This window comes from Drosophila virilis, chromosome X, assembly GCF_030788295.1.
Source record: "Drosophila virilis strain 15010-1051.87 chromosome X, Dvir_AGI_RSII-ME, whole genome shotgun sequence".
NCBI classification, from domain to species: Eukaryota; Metazoa; Arthropoda; class Insecta; order Diptera; family Drosophilidae; genus Drosophila; species Drosophila virilis.
The window spans coordinates 9,271,795-9,299,666 of NC_091543.1; the positions used below are offsets into that span (position 1 = coordinate 9,271,795).

The 27,872-nt window shown below is 40.5% G+C and overlaps 1 protein-coding gene across 14 annotated transcripts; it reads right to left on the bottom strand.

Annotated features, from left to right (window-relative positions):
• Positions 1–1,139: 1,139 nt before the first annotated feature.
• On the bottom strand, positions 1,140–27,605 carry C3G (C3G guanyl-nucleotide exchange factor). Of its 14 annotated transcripts, none has more exons than XM_032440663.2 (16): positions 14,234–14,608; positions 11,218–11,838; positions 10,954–11,144; positions 10,081–10,637; positions 9,352–9,509; positions 9,037–9,273; positions 7,725–8,181; positions 7,351–7,538; positions 6,349–6,372; positions 5,150–5,261; positions 4,379–5,082; positions 4,072–4,240; positions 3,466–3,984; positions 3,276–3,401; positions 3,061–3,192; positions 1,140–2,984 (listed from the first exon to the last, which is right to left on the bottom strand). In XM_032440663.2, the coding sequence occupies exons 1-16, from the start codon at positions 14,589–14,591 to the stop codon at positions 2,852–2,854; spliced, it is 4,686 nt and encodes a 1,561-aa protein (XP_032296554.1). In that variant the 5' UTR covers positions 14,592–14,608; the 3' UTR covers positions 1,140–2,851. The 14 variants fall into 14 exon arrangements, with proteins under 14 accessions (XP_032296554.1, XP_032296553.1, XP_032296556.1 ...); XM_032440662.2 differs by having other exon boundaries at positions 9,037–9,276; XM_032440665.2 differs by lacking the exon at positions 14,234–14,608 and adding an exon at positions 27,174–27,605 and having other exon boundaries at positions 9,037–9,509.
• Between the last annotated feature and the right edge of the window lie 267 nt (positions 27,606–27,872).

The window sequence follows — 27,872 nt, forward strand, 5'->3', positions numbered from 1 at the left end:
CAAATACATTTACAATTAAAAATTGCTCTACTTGGGGGGAAACGAAGATACACATACATGACAATATATATATATATATATATATATATATATATATATATATATGAACTAATCAGTTAAGTTAAACATACAATAAATGTAAATATAGACAATTGAAAAAAAAAATAAACAAAAACAAAAAAAAAATATGTGTATTAAGTTAAGTTTAGCTTACTTAAATCAAGTTTTATGCATTTCTTTTTTTTTTTGACATTTTTTATAGTGTTTTTTTTTGTTTAATTTCGTTTTAATATCTTTTAAAGTTGGTTTAGTTTCTCATTTAGTTGGGTTTACAATAGATTACAATTACATTTACAATACATACATAATAAAAATGTGAATTATTAAAAACTGGTAACTGATGTTATGAAATATACATCAAAAATCGTTATATAATAGGCACATATAAAGCAATGACTAAATCAGAGAGATATATATATATATATGCATATATATGTATGTGTATATAATGCTGGGCATACACATATGTACGCATTTATATAGCAGATATCGGTACACATACATACATACATGCACACACACACATATATATATATATATGTATATATATGTATGTATGTATGCACATAGTTAGGTAGTTAGTTTGGTAGCTTTTAATTTTGATTCAATTTTGTTTTTGTGTTATTTTTTTCTTGTTTTCTTCGTGTACATAGCTGTAGTATATAGTAGAATATGGTGGATCGGTTTTATGCGCGTGTGTGTGTGTGTGTGTGTGTGTGTGTTGTGCAACTTGGCTAAAGTTTCGTTTATAACAATTTCTATAAGCAGTACATACAAATACACGTATATGTAGCTTTAGTAAAGATACATGAAATATTACTACATATATACTAAAGACAGTCTTGTTTCTATGTGCGTGTGTGTGTGTGTGTGAGTGAGTCAGTAAGTTAGTGTGTCTCTGTGTGTGTGTAACGCTCTGTATATGGTACACATAAAGCGCTGTATATAGCACATACACAGATTAAATATACATAAAAGAATCCAAAATTTGTATACTTGCAAGTTGTAGGTATACATATATGTATATATATTATTATATATTACAGCTTGTAACATATACACATACACATATATATGTATAGGTAAAAATAGTGTGCAGTTGTATTCTTGTTCTTGTATATGATCAGTGTTGCCAATTAAACGCACTTCTATCAGCTATTTTGAACATTGTTTTTGGCTACTTTCTTGAAGCGGCAGCTGGTAACACTTACTACTGTGTGCATGAGACTTGAACGAGAAAGCGTGTGTGTGTGTGTGTGTGTTTGAAATGCAGTTTATGTGTTTGTGTGTGTAAGTGTATATATGCATGCATATCATATATATATATATATATAATCGCTTAGCTTAACTAATGTACACTTTGTATAGAGTTAAATAGTTTGCAATTCTTTTTTTTTTTTTATATATATACGCTTTTTGACAAGTTAACCATTTTAACGGAATTTAATCGCTGTGTATATAAATATTTAGTTGGCTATGCGCAATAAAAGCAATTTCAATTAATTAATTTTTTTTTTTTCGATTTTCTTGTAACTTTTCAAGTTGTTTCGATTTCCAATTGAGTGTGTGTGTGTGTGTGTGTGGGTAAATGCCGAATGAATTTAAAATTTCGTATTGTTTACAGTTTATCTTTTAGCCAGCTGTGCATACAGCTGAGGCTGCAATTGGTTTTAATTCAGGACACATAAACGCGAGTCGTTTAAACACGTGCACAGGTGGAGGTAAATTAGCGGTTTCTGTAGGGAGTTCTTAGTGGTTTATACAATTCGTGATTATAAATAGTTAGTTAAACTATTTGTTAGCCAATTGGCCAGCCGTATGCACAATATAATTACTTATAGATTTTATGAGTTCAACAATTTGTTTGTTCGCGTTTTTCTATACTCTTTCTTTCGATTTGGTGTCTCTAGGTGATTGTATACGTTCGGGTTCGACGATTTTGCGCTTATTAAAAACACATAAAACTCGTAATTTGTATTCAATTTTTTTTCCGTTTTTTTAGATTTTTTTTTTTTTTTTTTGCTCTACATACACGTAAATATTGTTAACATGGTTTCTTAAAAAAAAAAAAAAAAAAAAAAAAAAAATACAACAACAAAACGAGCACGTTTCGAAAATTCGTTGTTAATACACAGTTAGAATATTTGAAGAAATTAACATAGGTAATTAGGAATTTTATGTGTGCTGCCAGATATCGTGACGGTAACTATGTTAGCCGTTAGATCGGTTACCAATACACAAGCACATATATATATATATATATATATAGATGTATATATATATATATATATATAATTCTTACAATATCCACGCATGCTTAATATTTGCTTTTACATATTTTTCGAACTACAAGTATCGTATTTAACTCTTTTTTTTCCTTTTTTTTTTTTTTAGTAATATATATTGTATTTTTTCCGTTTTTTTTTTTTTGTTTTAGGTACATTTTATGTGCATGCACATATGCAGCTGCATCTATTGCTATATATACATATATATATATATATATATACATAAAAGTCGTGTATATATATATATATATATACATATAGCTTATATACGTATTTAGTATAGAGTAGTGTGAATGATCGATTGTACTCAGACCCAGTTAGATAAGTTGACGACGGCGTGTGTTATGTCTAAGGGAGCTATGCACATCCACGGCGCGCGCACCCACACCCACACCCACACACACACATGCAGAAGGTGTGTATGTGTGCGAGTGTGTGTGTGTGTGTGTGTGTATGTAAACATTGCACTTTAAAATGTAGTTGCTGTTGTTGCTGCATAAAGACTAATAGTTGACGGGACGTCGACCGCGTGGCTTAATGCGTTCCGATATCTGCCACATCTCCTCCTCGCCCATGAAATCCTTAAAGTTATCAAAGAAGCCAATGATGCGCTCATTGCGTCGAAATGGATAGGCGCTAGAATACAAATGGGCGCATATTATATACATGACATACATATATATCTATAAATAAAATTGTGCGTGAAATTCACCATTTCTTGAAACGCTTCATATTGACAATGATGTTGTATTGCTGCCAGCGTTTCGAAAAGTTAATAACACCCTTGGACACATAGTCCTGATTGCCCACATGCACAAAGGTCAGATCCTGTAGTACCAGACCGCTGCAGGGTAGACAAAATAGATGCAATATCAATTGATATATATACATTGTATATATAGAGAATGGCATCATTCGATGGCTTACATGTAGGGAATGCAGGGTGGATTGGTTTCGGCAAGCGCCTGACGATAGGCCCGAAAACTGGAACTCGAATCGATGAGCGCACAAAACAAGCGCACCTCCTCCGCAATGCCCTTCTGCCATTCCAGTCTGCAATTGGTAAAGGCCTGTTAATAATTGCAATCTTGTTAAATTGGCGTAATTGTGTAATTACCTGCGTATGGGGCCCGAATCGAGCGCTGAGAGCAGCGCCAGATATGAATTGTAATTGTTCATTTTGCGTAAATGCTTCATGATTTTAATAAATTTATTCACATGCTTTTCACGCTCTTTGGCGTCCTGTAGACGCAAGATTTTGGAGCGCGCCCAATAGGACATTTTATTAAAGTGCTCGGTGAATTTATTGAGATTGGGTGATTTCTCCTCGCACTGATCTTTGGCAAATAATAATACTTCGGGTATCTCGATTTTCTGAAAAAGCTCCGCATCCAGCAATGTCATCTGCTCGGCTATTTCCAATGACTTCAAGTCGAGCAGACTGGGCTGATTTGTATTGCTGCCGCTGCCCAATTGATCGGGCACATAGGCATAGCTCCTTTGATCCTTGTATAGCGTTACCTTCTCCACAAACTTGTTGCGCAGCAGCTTGGCCAAATACAGCTGGCCGGAGCAGACCAGCTGATAAACAAACTCAACCAGCAAACTAAGCAGCTGGCTTGTCAGATCCGTTGAGCTGTTTGTCAAATCGAATTTAGTTGTCCGTGAATTGAAATGCAATTCTTTTGGGCTTATTATATAGCTATTATATAAAAACACTTACGTCAGATCATTGACGACCCGCACCAGCAGCGAGAAGGTCTCCTTGGCGGCCTTCTGCTTCTGATCGTGCACCTGACAGAAGAAGTATGTGTAACGATGGGTCAGCTTCTCGATCACATCGATCGGCTGAATGAAGGTGCGGAAGGTTGTAATGAACGCCTCGCTGAATGCTGCATGGGCGAAATGAACAACAAATGGATTTTGGTTTAAATGACGTTTACGGTTACTAAGAACGCTGCTAGAAGTTTTATTGCGATTGCGATTGCGACGATGATGCTGATGATTATGATGATGATGATGATGCCTACCATTATCAGCGACCTTTTGGACGCGACTCGCGTGCACGATCAGCGCATCGATGTAGCCGCCCTTAACTTCTGGGCCATCCTCTTCCTTCTTTTTGAGTATTAGGTATGGCGTTATGTCGATCTCTTCCAGCATGTTTGGCAATTGATTATCGACCTCACCCTCGTCGTCCTCCTCCTCATCCTCCTCCCCGTCGATGTCCTGCTCCTCATCTTCAGCAAGCTCTAGCTCGCCTGGCTGCAGCGCCTGCTCTTCGGCCCCACCTTGCTCCACATCGCTACTCTCCAGCATTTTGGGTGTGCTTATGGGCGTGGCCAGCTGCTGCTCGCCAGGCCCAGCTTTTGCCGACTCGCTGGGCAGCTGATGTGAGTGACAATAGTAGGTGTGGCCGCTGGCATCGTTCACGTTTTCATTGCTATCCAACGCGGCGGCAGACGCAGCTGCTGCGTTTGCCTCATCCGAGTGTGTTGACGGATCGTTGAGCTCCTCACAGACGGTCGTCATGCGGCAGCCCCTTAGAGTAGCATCGCTGAGCATTGGCTTCGGACTAGCCGGTGGGGTTGTAATAATCGCTGCTGGCATTGCTGTCGCTGCCGATCCCGACGTCATGGTAGTTGACGGTTTGCGCTGCTTGTATTTCTTGGGCGGCAACGCTGGCGGCATCTCCTGCTCCGGCGACAGATCCTTGCTAACGGACATTATGCTGCTGGCAAACATGATAATGAACATAAACATTTAGTTCTGTTACTGCAACTACAATCTCGAGCACTCACTTCATGGTCTGACTATGCGACATATTGCGGCTGATGTTGTACGCGTGCATTGTATGCCGATGCTGCTCCACAGAGTGCGAATTCGCCGAGCAGACCTCCATGTACGCCAGTACTGTTGGTTGTTTGCGCACAACGGGCGGGGCGAGAGAGAATTAAGAAGAAGAAGAAAAAAAAAACAAAAAAAAAAACAATTTTAATGCACCTGTCACAACAAGCCAAACAAAAACAAGCGCAACGCGCCAGCTGACAACAGTTCCAATCAGTGACTGGAGGGGATCTGCGCTCCATTTGGCACCATGTGCCATATTGAAACGGGGCTAGAGATGGGCGCAATGCGTTATATATTGACTCCGATTCCTATTCAAGGTTCGAATCCAAGTCTTACTTTACACATACAAAATTAGGTTACGCGAAGTGAACTTTAATCTAAAAATTTAAAACTAAAATAATAAAAAAAAAAAAACATGCTTGTTAATTTACAAAGAAACAAATACCAAGAAAAATACAACATTTCGTTCAATAACAATATTTAAATATCATAGGATGGTAGGGAGTTCACGAATCGAACCGTCTACAACTCTTTTCAGAGTTCTAACTTGACGCTCGCTTAAATTGTTCCGATTTGCGCCCATCTCTGTGCGCTGCCCGGTGTCGAATCCAAAGCGCCAACTGAGAATATGCAACAGGTAAGCGCGTATATAAACAATAAAAAATAAAAAAAATTATAGCCAGGGCAGACGGGAACCAAAGAGGAACTAGTTCCACGTCGAAGGCGCAACACAACAGCAACAGCGTAACAGCTAGCAGGGCTGGCAATGCGTAACGAATACTGTATACCCTTTCCAGTTTTTAAAAACCTAGCTCAAACAACAATACATTTATGTGTGTGGTGGAACATTTGGAAATAAACGAAATAGTAAGTGAAAAACACTCGGGAACTAAGCCTAATAACTGAAAAATCTTTAAGATCTTAAGTCAATTCCACGCGTTTCTCTGGAACCCAATTTCTAACCAAACCAAATATGTTTTTTTTTTTTTTTTTTTGTTAATTGGAAAGGATATGCAATTCGATTCGAAGCGTAACAAAGGCAAACAAACATGTTGAACAGAAACATATATGTATATAGAAGAAGAAGGAGAAGTAGAAGGAAAAAACAAACGAAAAAGAAGGCGAACAGCTCCAGAGCAGCTAGACTTACCCGAGAATGCGACACTTTGAAAATCTAGATGTTGATTGGAACGATAATTTAGTTGGGTTAGAGTTTTTCGTACAACAATTTGGCAAGGTTTTTTTTCGTATTGCCCAACACTGGCAATATTACGAGTGCTATAAATAAAAGTTTTGCTACAAATTCTTAAACTGCCTAACTACAAAAACAAATATACAAATATATATATCAAATATATATATATATATATAATGTATATATAGATGGATTTGTTGCTGATTGATTGACTGATTGATTGATTGACTGATTGTTGTTGTAGTTGGCTGATTGTTGTTGTAATGCTGCCTGTTGCCGGTTGTTGTTGCCGTCGTTCGTCTGCGCAGGTGGCAGGTGGGCTGCATCTTTGCCTCTCTTCTCTTTACTATACGTTTTTTTTTTAGTTTTTTGTTTTCTTTTTTTTGTTTGTTGTTTGTTTTGTGTGTGTAGCGTGTCCTTGTTGTGAATGGATGCGAAACAACAAAGCAAAACAAAACGCAAAACGCAAAACGCAAAACGCAAAAAAGAAGTGCAACAGAAAGTCATGATATATGATTGAAGAAATTGTGTTTACACAGGTGTGTGTGTGTGTGTGTGTGTGCGTGTGTGTGCGTTAGGCATTTAAGCATATCACAGTTGGCACACACACACACGCACACACACACGCACATTCACCCACAAGTAAAGCTAACCTTAAAAAAAACACTTAAAAACTCACCGCTTGGCATTGCCTGTGGCGACACCTAGCGTTCAAGTTTGGCAAACAAATGAAATACATGCAAATTGTTACACACCCACATACACACGCACATACATGTATACACCGATGCAGTTTACCAAAAAAAAAAATATATATATATATCACAAAAAATAGAGAGAAAATACAAAAAAAAAAAAAAATAAATAAATACAAATAAAATAATAATAATAGTAACCAAATGTAAATATATATATATATATATATATATATGTGCGCATTTGGCAATCTGTGCTTACTGTGCTTTCTCGGCAGCGGCGGCGGCTTCTCCAAATGCCTGTCAAAGGCGCTGCTGCAGCTGCTGGGCAAATGGGCGCTCCGCGGCGGCTCAATGAGACTGTGATGCTTGGAATGCCACTGATGCAGCTGCGTGGACGACGAATGATGCTGATGATGTGGCGACAATTGACGCATCTCTGGCATTTCGCTGTAATGCAAGCAAAAAGAAGTAAAATAGAAAAGAATTCAAATACAATAGAAACTAAAATATTCAATTGCAAAGTGCTCTTATTGTTCTCAACGCAATCGTGCTGGCAACGCCACACAAACTGGCAAACTGTTCCCACTTTGCTCGGCTGGCGTTGCCACACAATATATGTATATATATACGTACAAAATGTAATCGTCCAGCATATCCATGGCCGCATCAAAGAGTGACAATGTTGTACGCTGCTGCGTCTTGGGTGGCAACGCCGGCGCCAGCTCCGGCGACGGGCAATTGCTGCCCAGCGTCAGCAACTGTTCACTGGCAATTGTTGTTGCCATTGCCGTTGTATTGCTGCCGCTGGTGGTGCTAATGTTGCCGTTGCTGCTGCTGATGTTGCTAATGTTGCTGATGTTGCTGCTGTTGCTGGTGATGTGACGTTGCATTGACTGCGTTTGGCTTAGCTGCTGATAATCGTTGTTGCTGCCGCTGTTGCTTGTCGTGGTGGCGCAGGTCAACTCGTTCATGCCGAAGGCGATCTCCGAATTGCTGCTCGATGACTTTGTCGAGGATTGCACACTGTGCTCCGAGGAGCGTTTCGAGACGCTCTGCGTGGAGGTACGAAATGACATCATCGACACAAAGCCTGCGGTTAAAAATAACAACAACTAAGTTAATCAATTGCCAAATAATGGGAACACAACAACAACAACAACAACAAAACACACATTTTATATATTATACAAATCGTGTAATACAACAGCAATGAGTATGAGAATGTATGCAAAACAATTTAAAGATCAAAGCGAATTCAAACACAAAAACAAGGCAAATAACAGTGCTCTAGCCGGCAGCAGCCGACTAGCAGATACCCTACAAAATGCACGACTCTATAAGAATGTGTTATATATTAGAGGAGGTTGCGTTTTCCAATGTGAAATATTCTATATCTCAATAGACCATACACTAGGTTTTTTATCAAAATCGATAATTATCGATACAATGGAAATGTTAGATTAAATGATTTACTTCCTTGTATGTGTATGTATACACGTTAATATATATTTTAAAATTTTAAGTCTCTAACTTTTGTACTTTCACACAGACAGACAGCTGCATAGACGGACATGGATCGATTTGGCTTGTCATCCTGATCAGGATAAGGTGCGTATACTTTATGGGCACACAGATACTAGCTTCAGTCATTTTTAGAAAATATTTATATCCTATTTCTCTATTTAATATGATCTACTATTTGAAGTGAGAATAAATGTCGAGCTTTAGCATAAAACTGGCATAAAATATTGAGATTTTCATTAAATCTTTGCTAATCTCAGACATTAAGATGTTTGGACAATTGTTTTTTTTTTTTTAAATGACAACAAAAGAAAAAAAGGCAAATTGAAGCTTTTGGGCACATCATTTTGCTGTTCATAGAATGTTAACTAGTCTAAGCACACAGGTGGGAGACAGTTAAAGCATTAGATATATAAGTAATTGCCTGGAATACCCGATTCATTCGAATGACGATTGCTGGTTAGCGCTGCGGCTGCTTTGCGCAGCTCCGTGTTGGCCTCAGCTGCGCCAGAGCCGGAGCCGGAGCCGGAGCCAGAGCCAGAGCTGGAGCCAAGACCAGAGGCAGAGGCAGAGCTGACACCCGGCAAAGGCGGCGTCATCTGAGCGCTGGACGCGGCAGCTGCCTCCTGTGACAGTGCAGCGCCAGGCTCAGCCGGAGCCTCTGCTGGCCGCAGGCGAGTTTGAGAGATTGAGTTATAGACGGAGCTGATGTTAGGAGCTATTGCTTGCGGGCACTCACTGTAGCTGATCAGTTTGTCCACGTCGTCGTCCAACTGATGGTGTAGCGTTCTAGATGGCGGCTTCTGTAGCTGTTCCTCCTCCTCGCGTGAATGATTCAGCGCCGAGTCGAACGAGCATTGGCTGTTCTCGTCTGGTGAGCGCGAACGCACCGAGAGGCTGCAAACGAACGAGTCGATAAGGAAATTAATCAGCGAGTATGTAAATCGAGCGATTTAATTAGCAAAGTGAGCGATTTCAACGAGTATATGTTTATGTAAATGGGCGAGTTGCGAGTAAGTGAGCGAGTATGCGATTGGAGCGAGTAAAATAGTGAGTGATTGAACGAATGATTAATTCGAGCGAGTAAAGCGAAAGTAAACAATTTGGACAGTGCTTGCAGCGATTATATGAGCGAGTAGATGATTTTTGGGCGAGTAAAATAGAGAGAAATGGAGCGAGTTAAACAGAAGTAAATAAGTAAGCGAGCGTTAGCAGCGTGAATCAAGCGAGTAAATAAATGATTAAATGAGCGAGCTAATAAACGAGCAATAGAATAACGAATAGAGAGTGACGAGAGAGTAAAATAATACATACTAAGCGAGTAAATAATTGAAAAATATAATTATATGGGCAAAAAACGATTCAGTTAGTCAAACGTGTAAATAATGAAAAATGAAGCGAGTTAGTAATATGGGCGAGTAAATAAATATTCAAATGAGCGAGTAAACGTGTTCAGCGAGTAACTAACCGATCTACGCCATAGTTAAGCAGCGAGAAATTCGAACTGCAATCCAGATCAGAGTTTAGACTGATATTATGCGATTGTGCATAGGGCAACGGGCTATTCGCCTGCGACGAGTGGCTGGTGGTGGTGGGGTTCGTATTGGTATTGGTGGATGCATTGGCATTCGCCAGCTGCGACTGCGGCTGACTGCGGCGCTTTGGTGGTAACGGCGGCGGATTGCTCGCCCGGTTGGGCAACGGCGGCTTTGGCGGCGGGCTCGTATCGCGCAGTATGCTCTCCGTGCTGTGCGAGCCGCGCATGGGATTCACATTGCTCTGCTCGAGTATGTCGCGCTCCTTGGGCGTTAGTGCAATATCGGGCAGCGAGGTGCGCTGTACCACCGCGGCCGCTGCCGCATCTGCAGGTGTGCGCAGCCCCGTCACGCTTCCCGCTGCGCTGGCGGCGGTCACCACGCCCATTATGTCGGCAGCGGCACCAATACCGCCCAAACCGGCGCCGCTATAACGAAACGTGCACTGATCCTGCTCCTTAAGCTTGCCCTGCGCCAGTGTGACCAGATTCTGCAAGTGCAATAATATGTGCTGTTAGTGTTTGACTATACCGTTAGCTCGAAGCCCGTTTCTCAGTGTCTCTAGACTTAAAGTTTTATCGCCTGGATAATGTGGTACCCCAATTACATTTAGGTTCCATAATGTTCCGCATATGCGCATTATATTATCAATTTCAGTTCAAATTGAAACATACAAGAAAATTGATTTCGTTAACAGTGTTGCCAATAAACATATTTAAGTCATTGTACACACTGGCCTACAGTGTTGGTCAAGGCTTAGAGACACTGAGAAAACGGTCTACTGCCTACACTGGGTTCACACTTACGCGCACTGCATCCTCAAGCAGATCGATTACCTCACGGACATTCTCGTTGCTGAGCGAGGCGCACTCGCCGCTCTTCTCGCTCAACATGACCTCGTCACAGAGCTTGATGAGCTTGCCCAGCGACTGGTAGACCTGCTGTGTGGCTGAGCTCATGATGGCACTGTTCTCGTTCAGCGTATACGACTGAATGACTGTAAAGAAAAGTAGATGAAGAAGAGGTTAGAGTTAGAGCATATTTGTGGATGAATCGATTGGATCATTTACCGGAATACATGCTGGCAATGGTCTCCAGTATGACGGTGCCATTGCCGGGCAGCACCTCCAGCTTCTTTTTGTGTATGACATCGCGAAAGTGTTTGAGCGCATTCGATATATCCTTGACGTGCGTCTCCAGCGTTTGCGTGGAACGCTGCACCTCCTCGGTGGTGGGCGGCGGCTTAGAGCCGTGCTTGCTGCGCGGACTGTGCGGCGAATGGGATCGGCCGAGCGTATTGTTTGTGGTGCGCATCAGTGAGATCTTCTCAATCAGATCGTCCTTAAAGGAGCGCGCACGTCGCGCCAACTTCGTGCCCTTCAGACTGTTCTTATGACCCGACGAGCCCGACGACGACGACGCACTGCTGCTTGGCGGCGCTGGCGGCACCCCACCTGTCCGCCCGCTCTGCTGTGGGGTCGTCGGCGGCGGCGCCTGCTGCGGCTGTTGATGCTGCTGCTGGTACTGCGTATGCTGCGGCGGGGGCGTTGACGATGTGCTGGATGTGTGGCCCGCGTAATTGGCGGCGGCGCCGCTGCTGTTGATGCTGTTGCTGCTGCTGCTGCTGCCGCAGCCGCCGACGCCGCCCGCCGAGCAGTTGCTGGGCGTGGATGGAGAACTGATGCTGCCGTCTATTTGAAGATAAAACATGGTGTTCAATAATCTTAATTAAATCGAATCAAGACCGAATGATCTGTATTTGCTCTATGGGATTATTCGACTGGACATGCATTTCATGGGCTCCAGCTCAACTATAGGCGACACACACACACACACACACACACACACACACACACACACGCGCGCGCTGTCATGAATCACAACTTAAGCGTGATTCAGTCGGATTATGCCTTGCGTATTAAGCACTTATCGAATAATAGGAATACGGTTCATGAGCCGCTTTTCGGTTCAAAACACGTTCTGCATTTGTATACCCTGTAAAAAATACATTCTGCATTTGTATACCCTGGAAAAGTTGGCTCACATATACAATATATATATATATACTTTTGGCAGATAACTGAGCGATTCAACTGGCAGATAAAGAAAGGTAACGTTAGATAGCCAAACGCTTCTATAGATATCAAAGCGTCAAGCGTGTCGCCTGGCAGTTACAAAAGCGATAAACAATATTACAAATATTAGCAGGCTATTAATCACAATCGTTAAGCATTTTCCGGGCAAAATCGATTGGTTTATCATGTGAAGAATTGTGTGTTATCGCCGTATTCGCGCATTGGAAGTGAAATAGGCGATATGAATGTGTTTGACTTTAGTTTTATACCCTTTCTCTTCCACAGACACATAAAGAAAAGACTTTATTGTTAGACACAAATATGATCTATTATTAGATCTGTTTACAGAGTATCTCAAAGTCGTGCACTCGCTTGCCTACATGATGTTGTAATCAATAATTTCAGCATGGGTTTAAGTAACGATAACTACACAATTTCCGAGTACAAAACGGTTTCAACTGATTCTATAAAAAACGCAAGCATTCACTTTTGATTTCCCGATATATATATATATATATATACAAATATATATATACATATATATATTCCTATAGTTGATTGAGGTTTTCCCATGCAGGAACTTTTAGCATTATTACTGAATGAATATTCCAATTTTTGTCTACTTTTGTTTTTTGACTTTTGCCAATATATATATACATATATATATATATATATAGAGATGAGCATGTGTTTGAAAACATTTCGGATATATAGACATGGATTTTGTGTATTTGGGAGACCTTCACGTGTCGCTTTTTAATATATTCACCAAAAAGTTCACATTTATCCGCACTCATTTGATGTGTTGTTTATTCAATGCTTGTTTTAAATCGCCAATAAAATGATAGAAATCAAATGAGAAATGTGCAAAGAGACAGAGTAAAATTGCGACTAGCTGCCTAAAGGCCAAACTTGAGATACCCTATGAAAATGTGTACACATTTTTTACTAGCGATAACAATTGCTGTTAGGCTTTTGGCTGCTCAAATATATTCAAATTTTTGGAGTTTCAGTTATAATTTAAAGCGTTATCGATAAATATCGATAGGCATTGGGTTGTCTACATAGAATTTTAATCGATTTACAAGTAAATAAACCTCACGTTGCTTAATACATTCAAAGGATCATTCGATACTTTTATCGATAAACCACACAATCGATTATTCCAAAGCCAACAACAGGGACAGTTGTTTGGCTAAGGATATTCAGCTACTAAAGAGCTAAAGATGTTTCTATTAAACAGTTAGGAAGTTGAATGTGGGTAACTATCGATAGAAATTATCGATAACAGTTATCATAGACTGGCATAGGCTGAGCTCGTTCAATACCCTCAACGATTAACAAGTCGAAACATAATATCGATAACATTTCTGAAAGAGTGACTTAACATAGTTTTCTCCAGCATTTGCTTGTTTTTGTATGAGCAATCGATAACCAATATAATCATCGATTCATTAATCTATATACTCTATCAGATATCCGTTTATAAACAGGTGCTTCAGCAACTGAGCGTATTTCAATCGATAGCGAATATGGTCACTGATTCACTAATCGATAAAGACTATCGATAACACTGCCTAAGGAGTGACAGCACAATTCGTTTCGTCAGCATTTATTCGTATTTTCTTAGCTTCAAATAACATTTCGATAGAAAGACTTCTCATCGATTCCTAAATCGATAGACCCTATCGATAACACAGCTTAACGAGTGAAGTGACTTAGCACAGTTCGTTGTCTCAGCACATCGTTATGCCTAATGCAATCGATAGCGAATATGCTCTATCTCGCAAGGCATACGGCACATGTGCGCCGCTCTTTTGCTGATTTGCATGATGAACGATGGGCAAGCAGCACACGGCAAACGAGCAAATGCCGAACGGTAAACGATCCATAGACGCCCACCCAATACCAGACCAACAAAAAGAAAAGCCACAAAACACGCTGATGGAGGGTGTGTGTGTCTGTGTGTGTGTGTGTGTGTGTGTGTGTGTATAGTGTAGCTTTCACTTACAGAGCAACACATTCTTGACCAGCAAACACGATGCTGGCGGTGTCAATGTTGTGCATAAAGACGATGTTGTTGTTGCTGCTGCTGATAAAGCCAAACGTGGCAATTTTTTATATTCGCGCCGTCTGTGGAATTTGATGTCATGCAGCGTGGCTTTGTTGCTGTTGCTGCTGCTGCTGCTGCTGCAGCTGTTGTTGTTGTTGTTGTTATCGCGCATGGACCACAGTGCGCGCTGCTGTTGTTGTTGTTGTTGCTGTGGCTGTGGCTCATCTTGCACGGGCTGCTTCACCGTATACGAATAGAAACGCCAGCGTTCGGCCAGCGCACAGTCGCTCAGAAAAGACTCGTCAAATTGCGGCATTTTGCGATTGCATAACAACAACAACTACAACAACAACAGCAGCAGCAGCAGCAGCAGCAACAACAATATTTATAGAAAATTTAATGTTAGTCTTGCATTCAATTCACAGCACTTGACTAAAGTAACTTTTACAATTTATTTATTTATATTTTTTATTGTTGTTTGCCTTTTGGCAGTTTTCAATAGCAATTGTCGCCGCTTGTTGTTTGGCCAATTAAAATAAATCACAAATATACTAATATTATATGTATATTTAGACACAAGACGCGGCCGCCAGCTGCTGTCGTCAGCGTTGTCGTCTGGAAAGCGCACTGAACTATGAAAATCCGCAAACGGCAAACGGCAAAACGGCAATCGCCAGCAGCCAGCAGCCAGTCGCCAGGTCCGCTAACCAGCCATTAAGCAGCAACAACAACAACAACAACAAGAAGAAGAACAACAACAACAACAGCAGCAGCAGCAACAACAACAACAACAGCAGCAACAATAACAGCGCGTCGTAGAGAGCAGCATATAGCAGCGCATCAAATGGCACTCGCTCCCAACAACTCGGCTTGAGACTTGCTCATGCAACAACAACAACAACAACAACAACAACATTCACAACAACAACAACAACATTCACACTCGCCCAACATTCACTGATAGACAAACAACATTGTGGCTCTCGCATCCATTTTGCTCTCTGTTATCATTTGAGTCTCAGCTCTCTCTCTCTCTCTCTCTCTCTCGCTCTCTTTCTTTATCGCAGTCATTATTGTAGATATTGGGTATGCTTGCTTCACATACCCTATTAACAACAAAATCAACTAAATTAGGCTTATATCATAAATTTGCACAATAAGTATTATCATAAGTTTTTCATTTGATTTCAATATGGCAACTTTTTAATGCTTATACTATATGCTTGAAGCGTAGACATAATTGTTTTATTAACAATTTGATAAGAACATAAATTTGAATCAAAAATGTAGGTTCAGGAACTTAACGTACCGAACTTAAAGGCAAGTCGTTGGTTCGAACCGTGAACGGAACCATTAACTTTTCTTTTTGTGTTTGCAGCCCTGATTGAAATAATACACCAGATACAGGGTATTTGCTAGTCGTGCACACTCAACAAGCGCCTTTTTACACTTTATTTAAATTGTATTTCATTTTATTTTATTTTTTCTTTCTCTGGCCCTGAGGCCCGGCAATGCTGGGGATTTTTTTTTTCGGCAATTTTCAAGTGGCGCGCGATGATCGTGACTTGCCTTGAAATGAGTTTGTGGAAGCTGAAGTTGAAGGCGCCCAGTCAATAGACCAAATGAACGAAGAAGAAAAACAGTACAAACAAAGAAGAAAAAGAAAAAACAGTTAACAAGCATACGCCCTAAAAATCTCTGCTCAAATTGAAGAAACCCAAAGTCGGGTAAACTAATCAATCTAATTAGTAAAAAACAATTGCAATTTCTTCAATATTTTGGAATGGTCAAGAGCTGAACAAATACGCTAGAGATCTACATATATAAGAAAGAGAACAGGACAAAATAATAATAAGAAATGTATACGCCATGGAAATTGCATGGGAATTTTCGAAATAGACATTGATATTGAAATAGTAATAATAATAATAATCCATCTGCGAACCTTTAGAAGTAAATATGTTAAAATTGCTTTTCGCTGAAAGCATATCTAATATCGTATCACTATATCATTTACAATATTATTATATATTATATAGTAGAATAATCTCATGTTTATCTCAAGATGCCTCAAAATGGCGCCCCATCGAAATACCCCAAGATCATCGGTCATCTGTCAAATGTGCGAAAAACTATATAAATCTGGCATTTCGTATGTTAAGACTTTGCAATAGATTGCATTCCCAGAAAGTTGTCAGTTCTTACAAAACTTTTGAACATTTCGCAACACTGTTTCAACAACAAACAAGAATCGGATTATAGCTAACGTTCATCTAAAATAATACATATACATATGTGTGGAGGGGGATGGGTGGGGGTAACCAGAAACGTTTGGCATCAATTCGAGACTTTGAAAATTGGATCAGCGACAAACGGCGACGGGTTCGACCAGTCGAATTGGCATTAAACAGGTGCGATTACGGATTCTAGTTTTGGCACAATTGGGCACACCCGACGCTCATCATGAAGCTGAGATGATCATCATTGAACAATCTGGTTGCAGCTGTTGCCGTTGCCGCTGCCGCTGCTGTTTGTCTATGCTAAATCTCAGAGGCTTCAAGTTGACCAATATTTGCAAATGGCCTCTAGCTGAAGTGGACAACAACCAAGTCGACCGACTGACCGAACAGTTAAGCTTCAACCAGTTTGCGATGAGCAATCGACTTGGCAGCGACAGAGAGAGAGAGAGACAGAGAGAGCAAATGAAAACAAAACAATCGGGAAGAGAGTAAAAGAGAGGAGAGCGCGACAGAGGGCGAGCGCAGCCAAAAACAAAACTAAAATGGTCATATCTCGGCCAAATAAAGCCCGATAGGGGCCAAAAAGGGAGGGGCTAGTCGGGAAGGTCCTTAGAATACGCCAAGATCGACGGCGAAGTTATGTCGCTTTGAAACGTCATATCTCCATGATTTTTTTACGCCCGTTGCACGCGAATTACGTGGCATAAAACGTAACGACATCCAACTACATCACAAACATGACATAATCTCTGCTGTTGACGAGCCAACGCCAAAAACAACAACAAAACTCAAAAAAAAAACTCAAAAAAAACTGCAAACAATACGTTAAAAATTTGTCATAAGCAGAAAAAGAAAATGAAATAAAATAAAATGAAGAGCACAAAAAGAAAAACTGAAACAACTTTTGACTTGGGTCGACACAGTTCATTGATCATGACACGTTCTCATGCCGCACACACACACACACACACACGCACACATGCGCGCGCGCACATGCATGTACATATGCACAAACACATGGGCTTAGCATGCTGTTTAGGGCTAAATTTGACCCACACACACTCACACACATGCATACATTCGGCATGACGTCATCGCAGGTGCGGTCATCGTGCAGGCATTCAATTCAATCAATTGCCCCCTCTCCCCTCACCTACACCCACACACTGACTACATGCATGCACAGACATACATACATGCATGCATGCACATACATACATACATGCATGCATGCATGCACATATATGTATATTTATATAGGAATGCGCACATTGCATTCATTAAACAAACCAATTTTTGTTTATTCGTGAATTTAGCAAATATACTTATTCATACATCAAATACGAGTGTTTCAGCGCTTCTTCTTGCACTTTAGTTCGATTCGTCACAAATTCGCAACAACAATAAGAAGAAGAAGAAGTGGGAAAAAAAACAACAATGTTTTCAATTCTTATGGGTTTTCTTCTTCTACGCCTTGTCATTCACTGCGCAACGATAACGGTAAAAAAAAAACACACGACTTTTTGTTTTCACTTGCATTTTGCGTTTGCTTTTATTTGGGGAAATTTTTGATTTTTTTTTTTTTTGGGTTTTTTCTTCTTTTTTTTTTTTTAGCTTATTTCAATCGTAACGCTGTGTTTGCCGGGCAACGGTTAGATAACTTTTGAGCACAGCGCCTCATAATTAATAATGCGCGAACAACAGAAACAAAAACAAACACGAAACCAACAAATGCGAGTGAAATAATCAAAAAAAAAAAAACAACAACAACAATAGCAGGAAGAAGCAGAAGAAAAGAACTCGGTACGCAAACGAAAACGAAACGAAACGACATTCAGAGCCTAGCCAAGAGAGGCTATAGGCTATATAGGAGATATAATACACACACACACACACACACAGACACACACACACACAAAAACCGAAGCTAGTAACAAGCCCAGTCCTGCTTGATCGACTTGCAGATGCCCTATAAACAGCTAGCACACATTCGTGCTACAAAAACTGTTTTTCTTTTAACAATTTATCGATTTTCAATATTTGGCATAGCAGAAAAGTGAAGAATTTACAATCTTTAACTGAGTATCTTTAGATTCCAAAATCTCAGAGATGTGCTAAAGAAAAAGAAAGAACTAGACGTGGTTATCGATTTACAGCGATTTTGCTGCCAAAGTTATCGATAGCTGTAAATAAATTTTATCTAAGCATGACATAAGAAACCGCTCGTGAAAATCAATATATATATCGATAAGTGATACGAGTTATCAATGGCCCGATATAGATATATCGATAAGTGCTAAACGGACAGAGTTTTTAATGGCCCGATATAGATATATCGATAAGTGCTAAACGGAGACATTTATCAATGGGCCGATAAAGATATATCGATAAGTACTAAACGGAGAGAGTTATCAATGGACCGATATTTATCTGAGCTAGGAATTGGTATATCGAAATCGTCAATGTCTCCAACTGTCTGGCACAAGGCCAATATGCTCCTGCCCAGTCATGCTCATTGGCAGCAGGGTATAAAGAGAGGCCTACAGAGAATTGAATGACTGGCCGAGTTTAAGTGCGTGTGTATCTCTTGACGGGTTGCACGTCACCCACAACAACAAAAACAACAACAACAACTGGAACTACAAACAAGACAAGAGCTGTGACGTCGTTGCTTGAGCTATGTTGTATATTACGATTGCGAGCGTCATCAATTTAAACAGACGAGCAAAACTAAAACCAAATACCAAAAACACCCACGCACCCAAGCCGCGACGCGGCTTTATATCTTATCAGGTGCTGCACCGTGGTCCGAAGCTTATTTGCATGTGCTCAAATAGTTAGTTAGTTGGAAAGTTGGTTGGTTTTTAATCACATTTGGCAAGTTGGTCGAGCAAAGAAGTCATATTTTGTGTTAACGTAAGCCTGTTCATAAATCGAACTAGTTCGCAACAGTTGAACCGAATTTAGCCCACAAGTTCCATATGAAAATATCTATCAAATTAAATTGTTTTATTTGGGTTTTGGGAATAGATAAAACCAAACTATATTGTATATTTATAGCCTGTGTTTCGAGCCTAGTTTAACATTTATCGAATACTTATCGATAACTCAAGCAGCAATAAAGTTATCGATTCCAATCAGCCGGAACTAGTTAACCAACTGGTTCACTTGCGCCAGCTCAGCCCACAGCCAATTTTGAGAAAAACGCAGAAGAATAATGAAAGTTGTATTTAATTTCGTTTTGTGCAGCAAACAAAAAATAAAAAACAAACTAAACTCGACGGGCCAGAAGAAAGCCAAGCCAAGAGCCGGACAATGGACAAGCCAAATATATGTACATATGCATGTCTATAAACAGAAAAAAAAAAACGTTTAAAGTATGTGTGCATATGAAAAGCGCTCAGGCAAAACGAGAGGTGGGGCGGGGGGAAACAATTATGACATAGTTGGGCGGGTCGTTTAGAGCTCGAGCTAAAAATGATTAGACATGAAAATGAAATCCATCGGAAAGCAAAAGTGCTGAGTGAAATGCATAAAGCAAAAGAAGTAAATATCTAGCCAGATATATATATATATCTTTATATACACAAGCAGGGAAAGCGCCGTGCCATACGTGACCGCCGCCCGAACACCCAGTTATAGTACATAATGCTGCGATTGGGCAAAGGTATTCAGATTTCACTGAGTCTCTGTTCTCGATGCCATAATCAGAAAGCATTTACCAAGAATATCCGAGTTTCTGTTGCTTGAAGTCATACGTTAAACGCTTATCGGTAAGTTTTATTAACTGCTTGAGGAATACCCCAAATGTATATCCGAATTCCATAAATGTAGAACTTTCAAGAGTTCTTGAACTTCACGAATACCCCGAATTATCTGAAATAATCTAAACCCTTTCCCAAACGCCAAAGGTTTATTTTCTTTTCTTTCAGTTTCAATAAGTCAAAGGTCAAAGACATATCGATAAGTTTTATTAACTGCTTGAGAAATACCCCGAATACGAATGCGAATCCGAATTCCATGAGTGTAGAACTTTCAAGAGTTCGCGACAAGCTTAAACATATTTTTGCTCAATTTGGCAATTGAACTCTCATCGAGTTCAGATTATCTTGCAAACATGATATTCAGGACTACCCCTAATCCAAATACAAATTACCTAAACTAATCCAAGTCCTTCTTCACAAGCCAATGGCTTGTTAAACTTTGTTAATTGATGCGAATTATCAGAAACGTTTATTATTTGTTATTTATGCCTTTGTTCAGTAATACCCCAAATGTTATTATAGTTCATTGGAAAATACACATTAAATTATGCTTAATGAACATCTCGAGTAAATTTTAAACACCAATCGCTCAGGAATAGAACAGTGTATTAAGTTGCATTTCCAGTTAAATGTTTAATGATGTTCGGGAAACTGAACTACTTATTTTCCAGTTGACCTTGCGAGCGCTTTTGCGGCTTGTGGCTTGTGTTGCATTAACAACAGATTAGACAGCATAAAGCTTGAAATTCCAGGTATTTTTTGCTGCACATGATTTAAGCTGATTTAAAGGCCAGAAACAAGCACTAATTGGACAGAGCAGCGTGTTAATGAGTTACAGTGTTAACTCGCTAGCGAGAACGCCTGTCAACTGCGCCTCATTACAGATAATTGCAATGTTATAATAAATATAATGTGCCATATTTTAATAATTCAATGGGAATAACAGAAATGCATAGGCTATCGATAAATATCGATCGAATTATGGAGCTATGAAATGTTTTTCAAGTTTTTTTCGACACATGCGGGTGAAACGCCGCACCTTTAAGAGATAACTCGACAAATTTAAGAGCGAAAAAGAATTTATTTGATTTACAACAAAAATGACAGATGCACGCATTCAGGCGAATTAATCAAGCAATATTGAAGGGCAAAGGACAAAGGACAAAGGACTAAGGGCAAATGTCATCAAGCGTGATTTAAAACAAATCAAAAACAATATTGCAAACGCTTTGCCTCTTGTTGACAAGTTAAATTAGCTGTCAATGCGTGCAATTAAACTCATTTGAGTACACAAATTGGTTTTTCTTTTGACGGTAAAAGGAAAATTCCTGGAAACGCCCACACAAATGTTAAGCACTTGCTGTGCTTTGTAAATGAAATATGTCGACCGACACAAGTTCATAAGCCACAAAGTATTTCTGGCATTTGCACAGAGCATATTTCACATATATTACCGGGAAACCTTTTTGTTAGCGCCGGAAATCAGTTAATAACCAGAAACATGCAGATGCCCTTTAGGGCTGCCTTTTGCCATCAAGCAACAATTCGCTGCATTTGCGGTTTTCACATAATACATGTATGTACATATACATATGTATATATCACAATGGGTTCAACAATATTTCAAAGATGCGTTAAACGATTGTCGGTTTAACTCTATTTTATCATAATTGACTGTACGAGCAGTCGGTTATGGGTCAGACAGTCAATGGAACACGCTCTCAGTATTGATGGGCTTTGGCCTTTGAAAATATTGTGTGCGGCCACATATACCCTTTTCACGTGTCACCGGTCATTGTTGCTGCATTGAATGGTTTCTCATTGTTGGCGGCGACAGAAAAAAAAAAAAAATAAATAAACAAAAAATATAAGTAAAACTGTCAACAGCTTTTGCACTTTGCCATCATCAATATTGGCCAAAATGAACTGAATGTTTGGGAATGTTGGGAATGTTGTGAATGTTCGAGCACGTAGAATAATAGTTATATACGAAATATTGATGGGTTTTCTTTTCAACAAGGTTTCCTATTCTCACACTCTCCCTTTCTCTCTCTCTGTCTCTGTCCCTCTGTGTGTCTGTCTGTGCCCTACGCTTGACAGCCTCCATTAGAAAGTGCAGTGAAAGCAGTGAAAGAAAAACGTTTCAATCAGCAACAATTAAACAAAACCCTTTTCATGCATTCACAATTTAACCAATATTGAATGAATATATTCATGACTGCATGAAAAATGCCGGTGAAATGCCAAAAATGTTGATCAAACGAATCGATTAGATCAGATTAAACTTTCTTTGCAGCATATTATCGATAACGATAAGCAAATGCCATTCATGCCGACATTAGTTACACACACAGCCGCACAATCATATATGTATATATGTATATGTGTGTGTGTATATTTTTTTTATTGAGACAGCATCCGGTGCCACTTCCAGCCGATTGAGCGCTGTTCACTCAGCTGTGAGTGCAAACGAAAATTGATCAATTGAGCGTACGCCAAACCGCCCCCAGCCCGCCCCCCGCTCTTCGATAGTCATGTACATAGATAAATGTAACGCTTTGAATTAATAATTAAACAATTAAGAGCACATGCGTCCGGAAATAGGCAAAAATTACATACTTATCGATCTACGGCCGTCAAGGTCAGCGTCATTCCATTGACAGCGATTACAACTTATCGATTGAACATTTAGACTACTTCAGTTCCGTTAATTCGCCGCTCGTCTGCTGCTTCTGCCGCTGTCGCTGCCGCTGTCGACGCTGGCAGCTGACAGCGATTACAACTTATCGATTGAAGTCACCCACACATATGCACGCATACACATGCGCATACTCACACATGTGCACATTTAGACTACTTCAGTTCCGTTAATTCGCCGCTCGTCTGCTGCTTCTGCCGCTGTCGCTGCCGCTGTCGACGCTGGCAGCTGACAGCGATTACAACTTATCGATTGCAGCAACCCACACGCACACACACACACACACACACTCCTTAATACGTACGCATGCTAGCAGTTCCGTTAATTCGCCGCTCATCTGCTGCTTCTGCCGCTGTCGCTGCCGCTGTCGAGGCATCATCGGCGCTGGCCGCTCGATTGAAGGGACGCGGCTTGCGCTTTTGAAAGCGCAAGCGCAGCTCTGTGCTTAGAACGCGCATCGCGCTTGCGCCAAAATTCGGTTTGTTTTTTATATATTTTTTTTTTTGATTCTCTCTCTTTTGTTTTCGGCGCACTTTGCAACACTATGCACGCGATTTGGGGCGAACGCATCAACGATTTTCAATCGATTTATGTAGATTCAATATTCACTTTGCGTTTGCAACGGCAACAACAACAAAAACAACAAAAACATGGGGAGCGCGAGAGAGAGAGAGAGAGAGAGAGAGAGAACAAAAAATGCAAATCACACTACATCAATTTAGCTGACATTACAATTGATGTGACATTGAGAATCGGCCCCTGCCCCCTGACTGGCTGGCTGTGTCGGGTACAGCTGGATGATATCACCCCGGGGCGGGGTTAAACGAGCGCGCGCGCGCGCGCGCTCCCTTTATTTATTTTTTTTTTAATATTTTTACTTTTACTATTACTATTATTATTCTACTAAGTTTCCTTCTACGGTTTTTTCTTTTTGGTTTTTTTTTTTTTTGCGAGCGTTATTGTGAATATTTCGCGCAAGACAAACTGAACTGACGCACTGACTGTCCGACTGTCTGTCTGTTCACTAACTGAGCCGCAGCGCGAGCGAACGCTTGACGCCGTCGCTTTTTACAATCTAATCGCGCGGCGCAGCGCGGCTCAGAGCGGCGTGGCCAATGGGCGGCCCCACGGCCCGCTGAGCAGCAGCAACAAAAACATTTGCACTTTCAATGAACTGCTCTCTATTGCCCTATGGCGTGCGTGTGTGTGTGTGTGTGTGACTGATGCGACGCTTTGTTGTCTCTGCTGCGGTAGCTGTCGTTGTGTTTGTTGCTTTTACACCCTATACGCAAAACGAATAAAAGGGTATATTGATTGCGTTAAGTATTCGATTAGTTATGCCATTTGACCTTTGACCTTTCTTGTCATACTGTGCAGCTGTCAATTTTGAGTTGAGTTTAAATTTAGCCCGCAACTTCCATATGAAAATATTAAGGGCTTGCAATATTTTCAATAGAACAGGCAACGTTTTGAGAATACATAACAAAACAGGGTTTGAACCAAAAGCTGGTTCAAAGATGCTCCTTGCTATTTTTTTTTTTTATTCTCCCTGGTTTCAATCAATTTCCGCACTTTCTTTTCACCAAATTTTAAAGCCAAGCTTTAGCCAAATTTTTTTTGCTAACGCAACAAGTTTTATATAAAATGAATTTTAAATTCTTTTGCCAGCTTTTTGGGCTTTTCTGATATTTGAGCTACCTCTTAGGCGGCATTGCCGCGTCCACGCAAGAGAGTTTTCACTGTTCAGATTGTGTTTCGACTATATATATATCTATATTTATATGCACACACACACACACACACACACACACACACACACACACACACACGAATACATATTTCAATGTTTTTTCATAGCCAAACAAATTCGATGGGCCACGTTCGAGGTTCTAGAATCCCCCCAAATGCACCAGGAGGAAGAAGTTTTGCATGCAATACGCAAAAACACTTTTTAATTTTTCTCTATTTTTTTTTTTTTTTGTTAATTTTCAGACATTTTTGTGTATCACACTTGTTAGAGGGTATTGCGCAGTCGGCTGCAGCGTTGACACTTGTTGTTGTTGTTGCTGTTGTTTTTGTCTTCTCATTATCACAAAGAAGTAAGCTGGCTTCTTATCAAATCTAAAATAAACTACTTACTTTTTGCAAGCCGCTGCGGCGGCTGCCGACGTCTCAGACTTTGCACAGGCAACAAAAAAAAAATAACAGAAAAAAAAAGAAGAAAAAGCGCGCAAAACATTCTAAGCCAAAAGCTCGCCCAAAGCCCAAAGCCCATAATAACAAAAGCTCCCACTAACAGTTAACTTACCCAGGGAACATGCACTGCAGCGAAAGTTGGTAAAACAAAACAAAAAAAAAAACGGGCAGGCGGTGCTGGGGCGTGGCTAGTGATGTTGCCCATCCATTGATAACATTGTTAACCGATTAACGGTTAAGTGTGTTACCCGATTAACGGTAAATGTGTGTCGATTTGTACCTATTGCACGAATGTCTAAGGCAGGCCCAAAAGCTGTGCTTGCTACCAAATAGCATAATAGCACAATAACGGTATTAGCCCCTGTGACCTTGAACGGATTTGGGCCCATTGTGCTGCACGGCCTGTTGGCCGTATCGCGCATTTATCTCTCAACTGATAAGCATTTCGTTGTACGATTAATTTGACATTAGAGCATGTAAATTTGTTTGCTTAGGCGCGACTCGCATTTGATAAAATAGTCTGGCAACGTTGGCAACGGCAGCCGAGCGTGACCTTCACCCACACCGACCAGTGTTGCCGGCTGATTGAATATTTTGCATTAGAGATGAGCACGTGTCGGACATGACCTTTCCGCCAGACACACACACATAGGAGCCTACACACATACACATGTATGTATACATATATACTCTTCTACATTGTGTGTTCCCAGTTCCCAATTTTAGACGAAATGTTTAGTGATTAAATCAAGCTTAACATGACTATTGAGCTTTTAGTTTATGTGTGTGTGTGTGTGTTTTTTTTTTTTCGTGTCACGATGGCAAATAACGATAGGCGGTCCGTAACTCTAATGCGAATTAACAACTGAAGCTACTCACAATTGACCCAGGTCAAAACTTGCTGTGCAGCAAATTACCGTTACGACTGCTTAGCCGCCCAACCCAGCAACCATTTTAAAAAAGCTCATCGCAGCTGCAAGCTTCAGTTCATGTAATATATCCATGCACATGCATACACACACACACACACACACACACACACACACACACATACAATGTGTGTACATATGCTTGTGTATACGCAAGCCTTTACCGGGAATAACAAGATATTTAACATCCATTATTTTCCAATCCATTTGCAAATGCAGCCGATTCCTAGAATTAATTCTCTGATATCCTTTTTGAACCAATTCAATAGCTCGGATCATAGCAAGCGTATGCGAGACAGAGCAAGAGATAGATTAGAATAAGAGAGCGAGAGGGAGAGAGAGAGAGAGAGAGAGGGGTAGATATGTTTAAAATAAAATGCAGCCCAAGGAGTTGGTAGAGATGGGCGGCGGTGGCAGCAAAAGCCAACACTAGCGGCAAGCGGGGCGCTGTTCTGCGGATTGGCTTGTGTACAGTGTGTACACAAACACACACAGAGACAGACGAACGGACGGACGCACACACACACACACACACACACAGAGACAAACAGAGGGACGCACTCACGCACACAGACAACATTTGTTGGGCTACTTCACTTTTAACACTTTCCGAGACGCATACACTAAAAATAGACTTGTTGATAAACCAACGGCATAAACCGAGTGCACATTTTGGGCCAACGAAGACATCAATGTGTACGTGTGTGTGTGTGCATGTGTGCGTGCGTGCGTGTGTGTGGGTGGGCAGAGTCAAGTAGCAATTAAGAAACAGGATTTTGGCTTTTGTCTAACTGTTGTTGTGCGCGCTTATTGTGAATCATTTTTGGGTAGGATTAAGCAGCGCCTCTGCAGCATACACACATGTATATACATATGCATGTATGTACATATTATGTTGCTGCTGCGTGTGTGTGTGTGTGTGTGTGTATACATATACAGTTAAGCTGATGCTGCTGCAGGTGTTGGGCAAGGCAACAACAAAACTCGAATGCGGCAATTTACGCATTTTTTTTTGTTTTTCAACACATACTTTTTTAGTTATTTTTAATATTGTTTTATTTTCTAACTTACCCATCTTGTGCAAAAGGCTCATTTTGCTTTCCTTGGCTGTTGACAGCATTGATTTTGATTTGTATTTTGCTGTTGTTGTTGCTTCTGGTGCTGCTGCTGCTGGCCAGCGGCGCGCCGTGTCGTTGCCTTCTGCAGCCGCACACCAAAATTATACGCACACGCACACATACACATACGCAGAATCACAGCACATACACTTGGCAGAAGCACACACGGACACGCACACCCGCAAAGAGCAGCAAAAGTGCTCGCGTTTTACGTTACGTTCACGTTATCACAATGCGCAATTCCGCTGGGACGCCTTCTTGTTGGACATTAACTTTGACATTGCGATGCAATCAACTTAATTCAGCTTCATTTAATAAATAACAAAAAAAAAATAATACAGTTTGCTGCAGCATTTAGGGCAGCAAAGCAATCGATGGCACTATCGTTAAGTTACTATCGATACACACTGGCAAGCGCACTTGAGCTATTATTGCGATGCAGCCCTGTGGCTGAAAGAGCTGCACACAGTTATCGCCCATCTACATTCACCGTAGTGGCAACACCATCGGTCCAACACACTGCGGTCACACTATTTAGTCAAATATCATAACATTTTTAATTCAAGTTAAATAATCAATAAACATTAAATTATGGCAAAATTGAAAAGTAAAATAAAAAAAGTTATAGTATATACCACACAGCATTACGCAG

Coding starts and splice junctions, on each gene's coding strand:
- C3G (XM_032440657.2), bottom strand. CDS start 14,591: ATGCCGCAATTTGACGAGTCTTTTCTGAGCGACTGTGCGCTGGCCGAA. Junction 11,839..14,233: donor GGTCAAGAATGTGTTGCTCT/GTAAGTGAAAGC, acceptor ATCTTCAAATAG/ACGGCAGCATCAGTTCTCCA. Junction 5,083..5,149: donor TCGCATAGTCAGACCATGAA/GTGAGTGCTCGA, acceptor CATGTTTGCCAG/CAGCATAATGTCCGTTAGCA.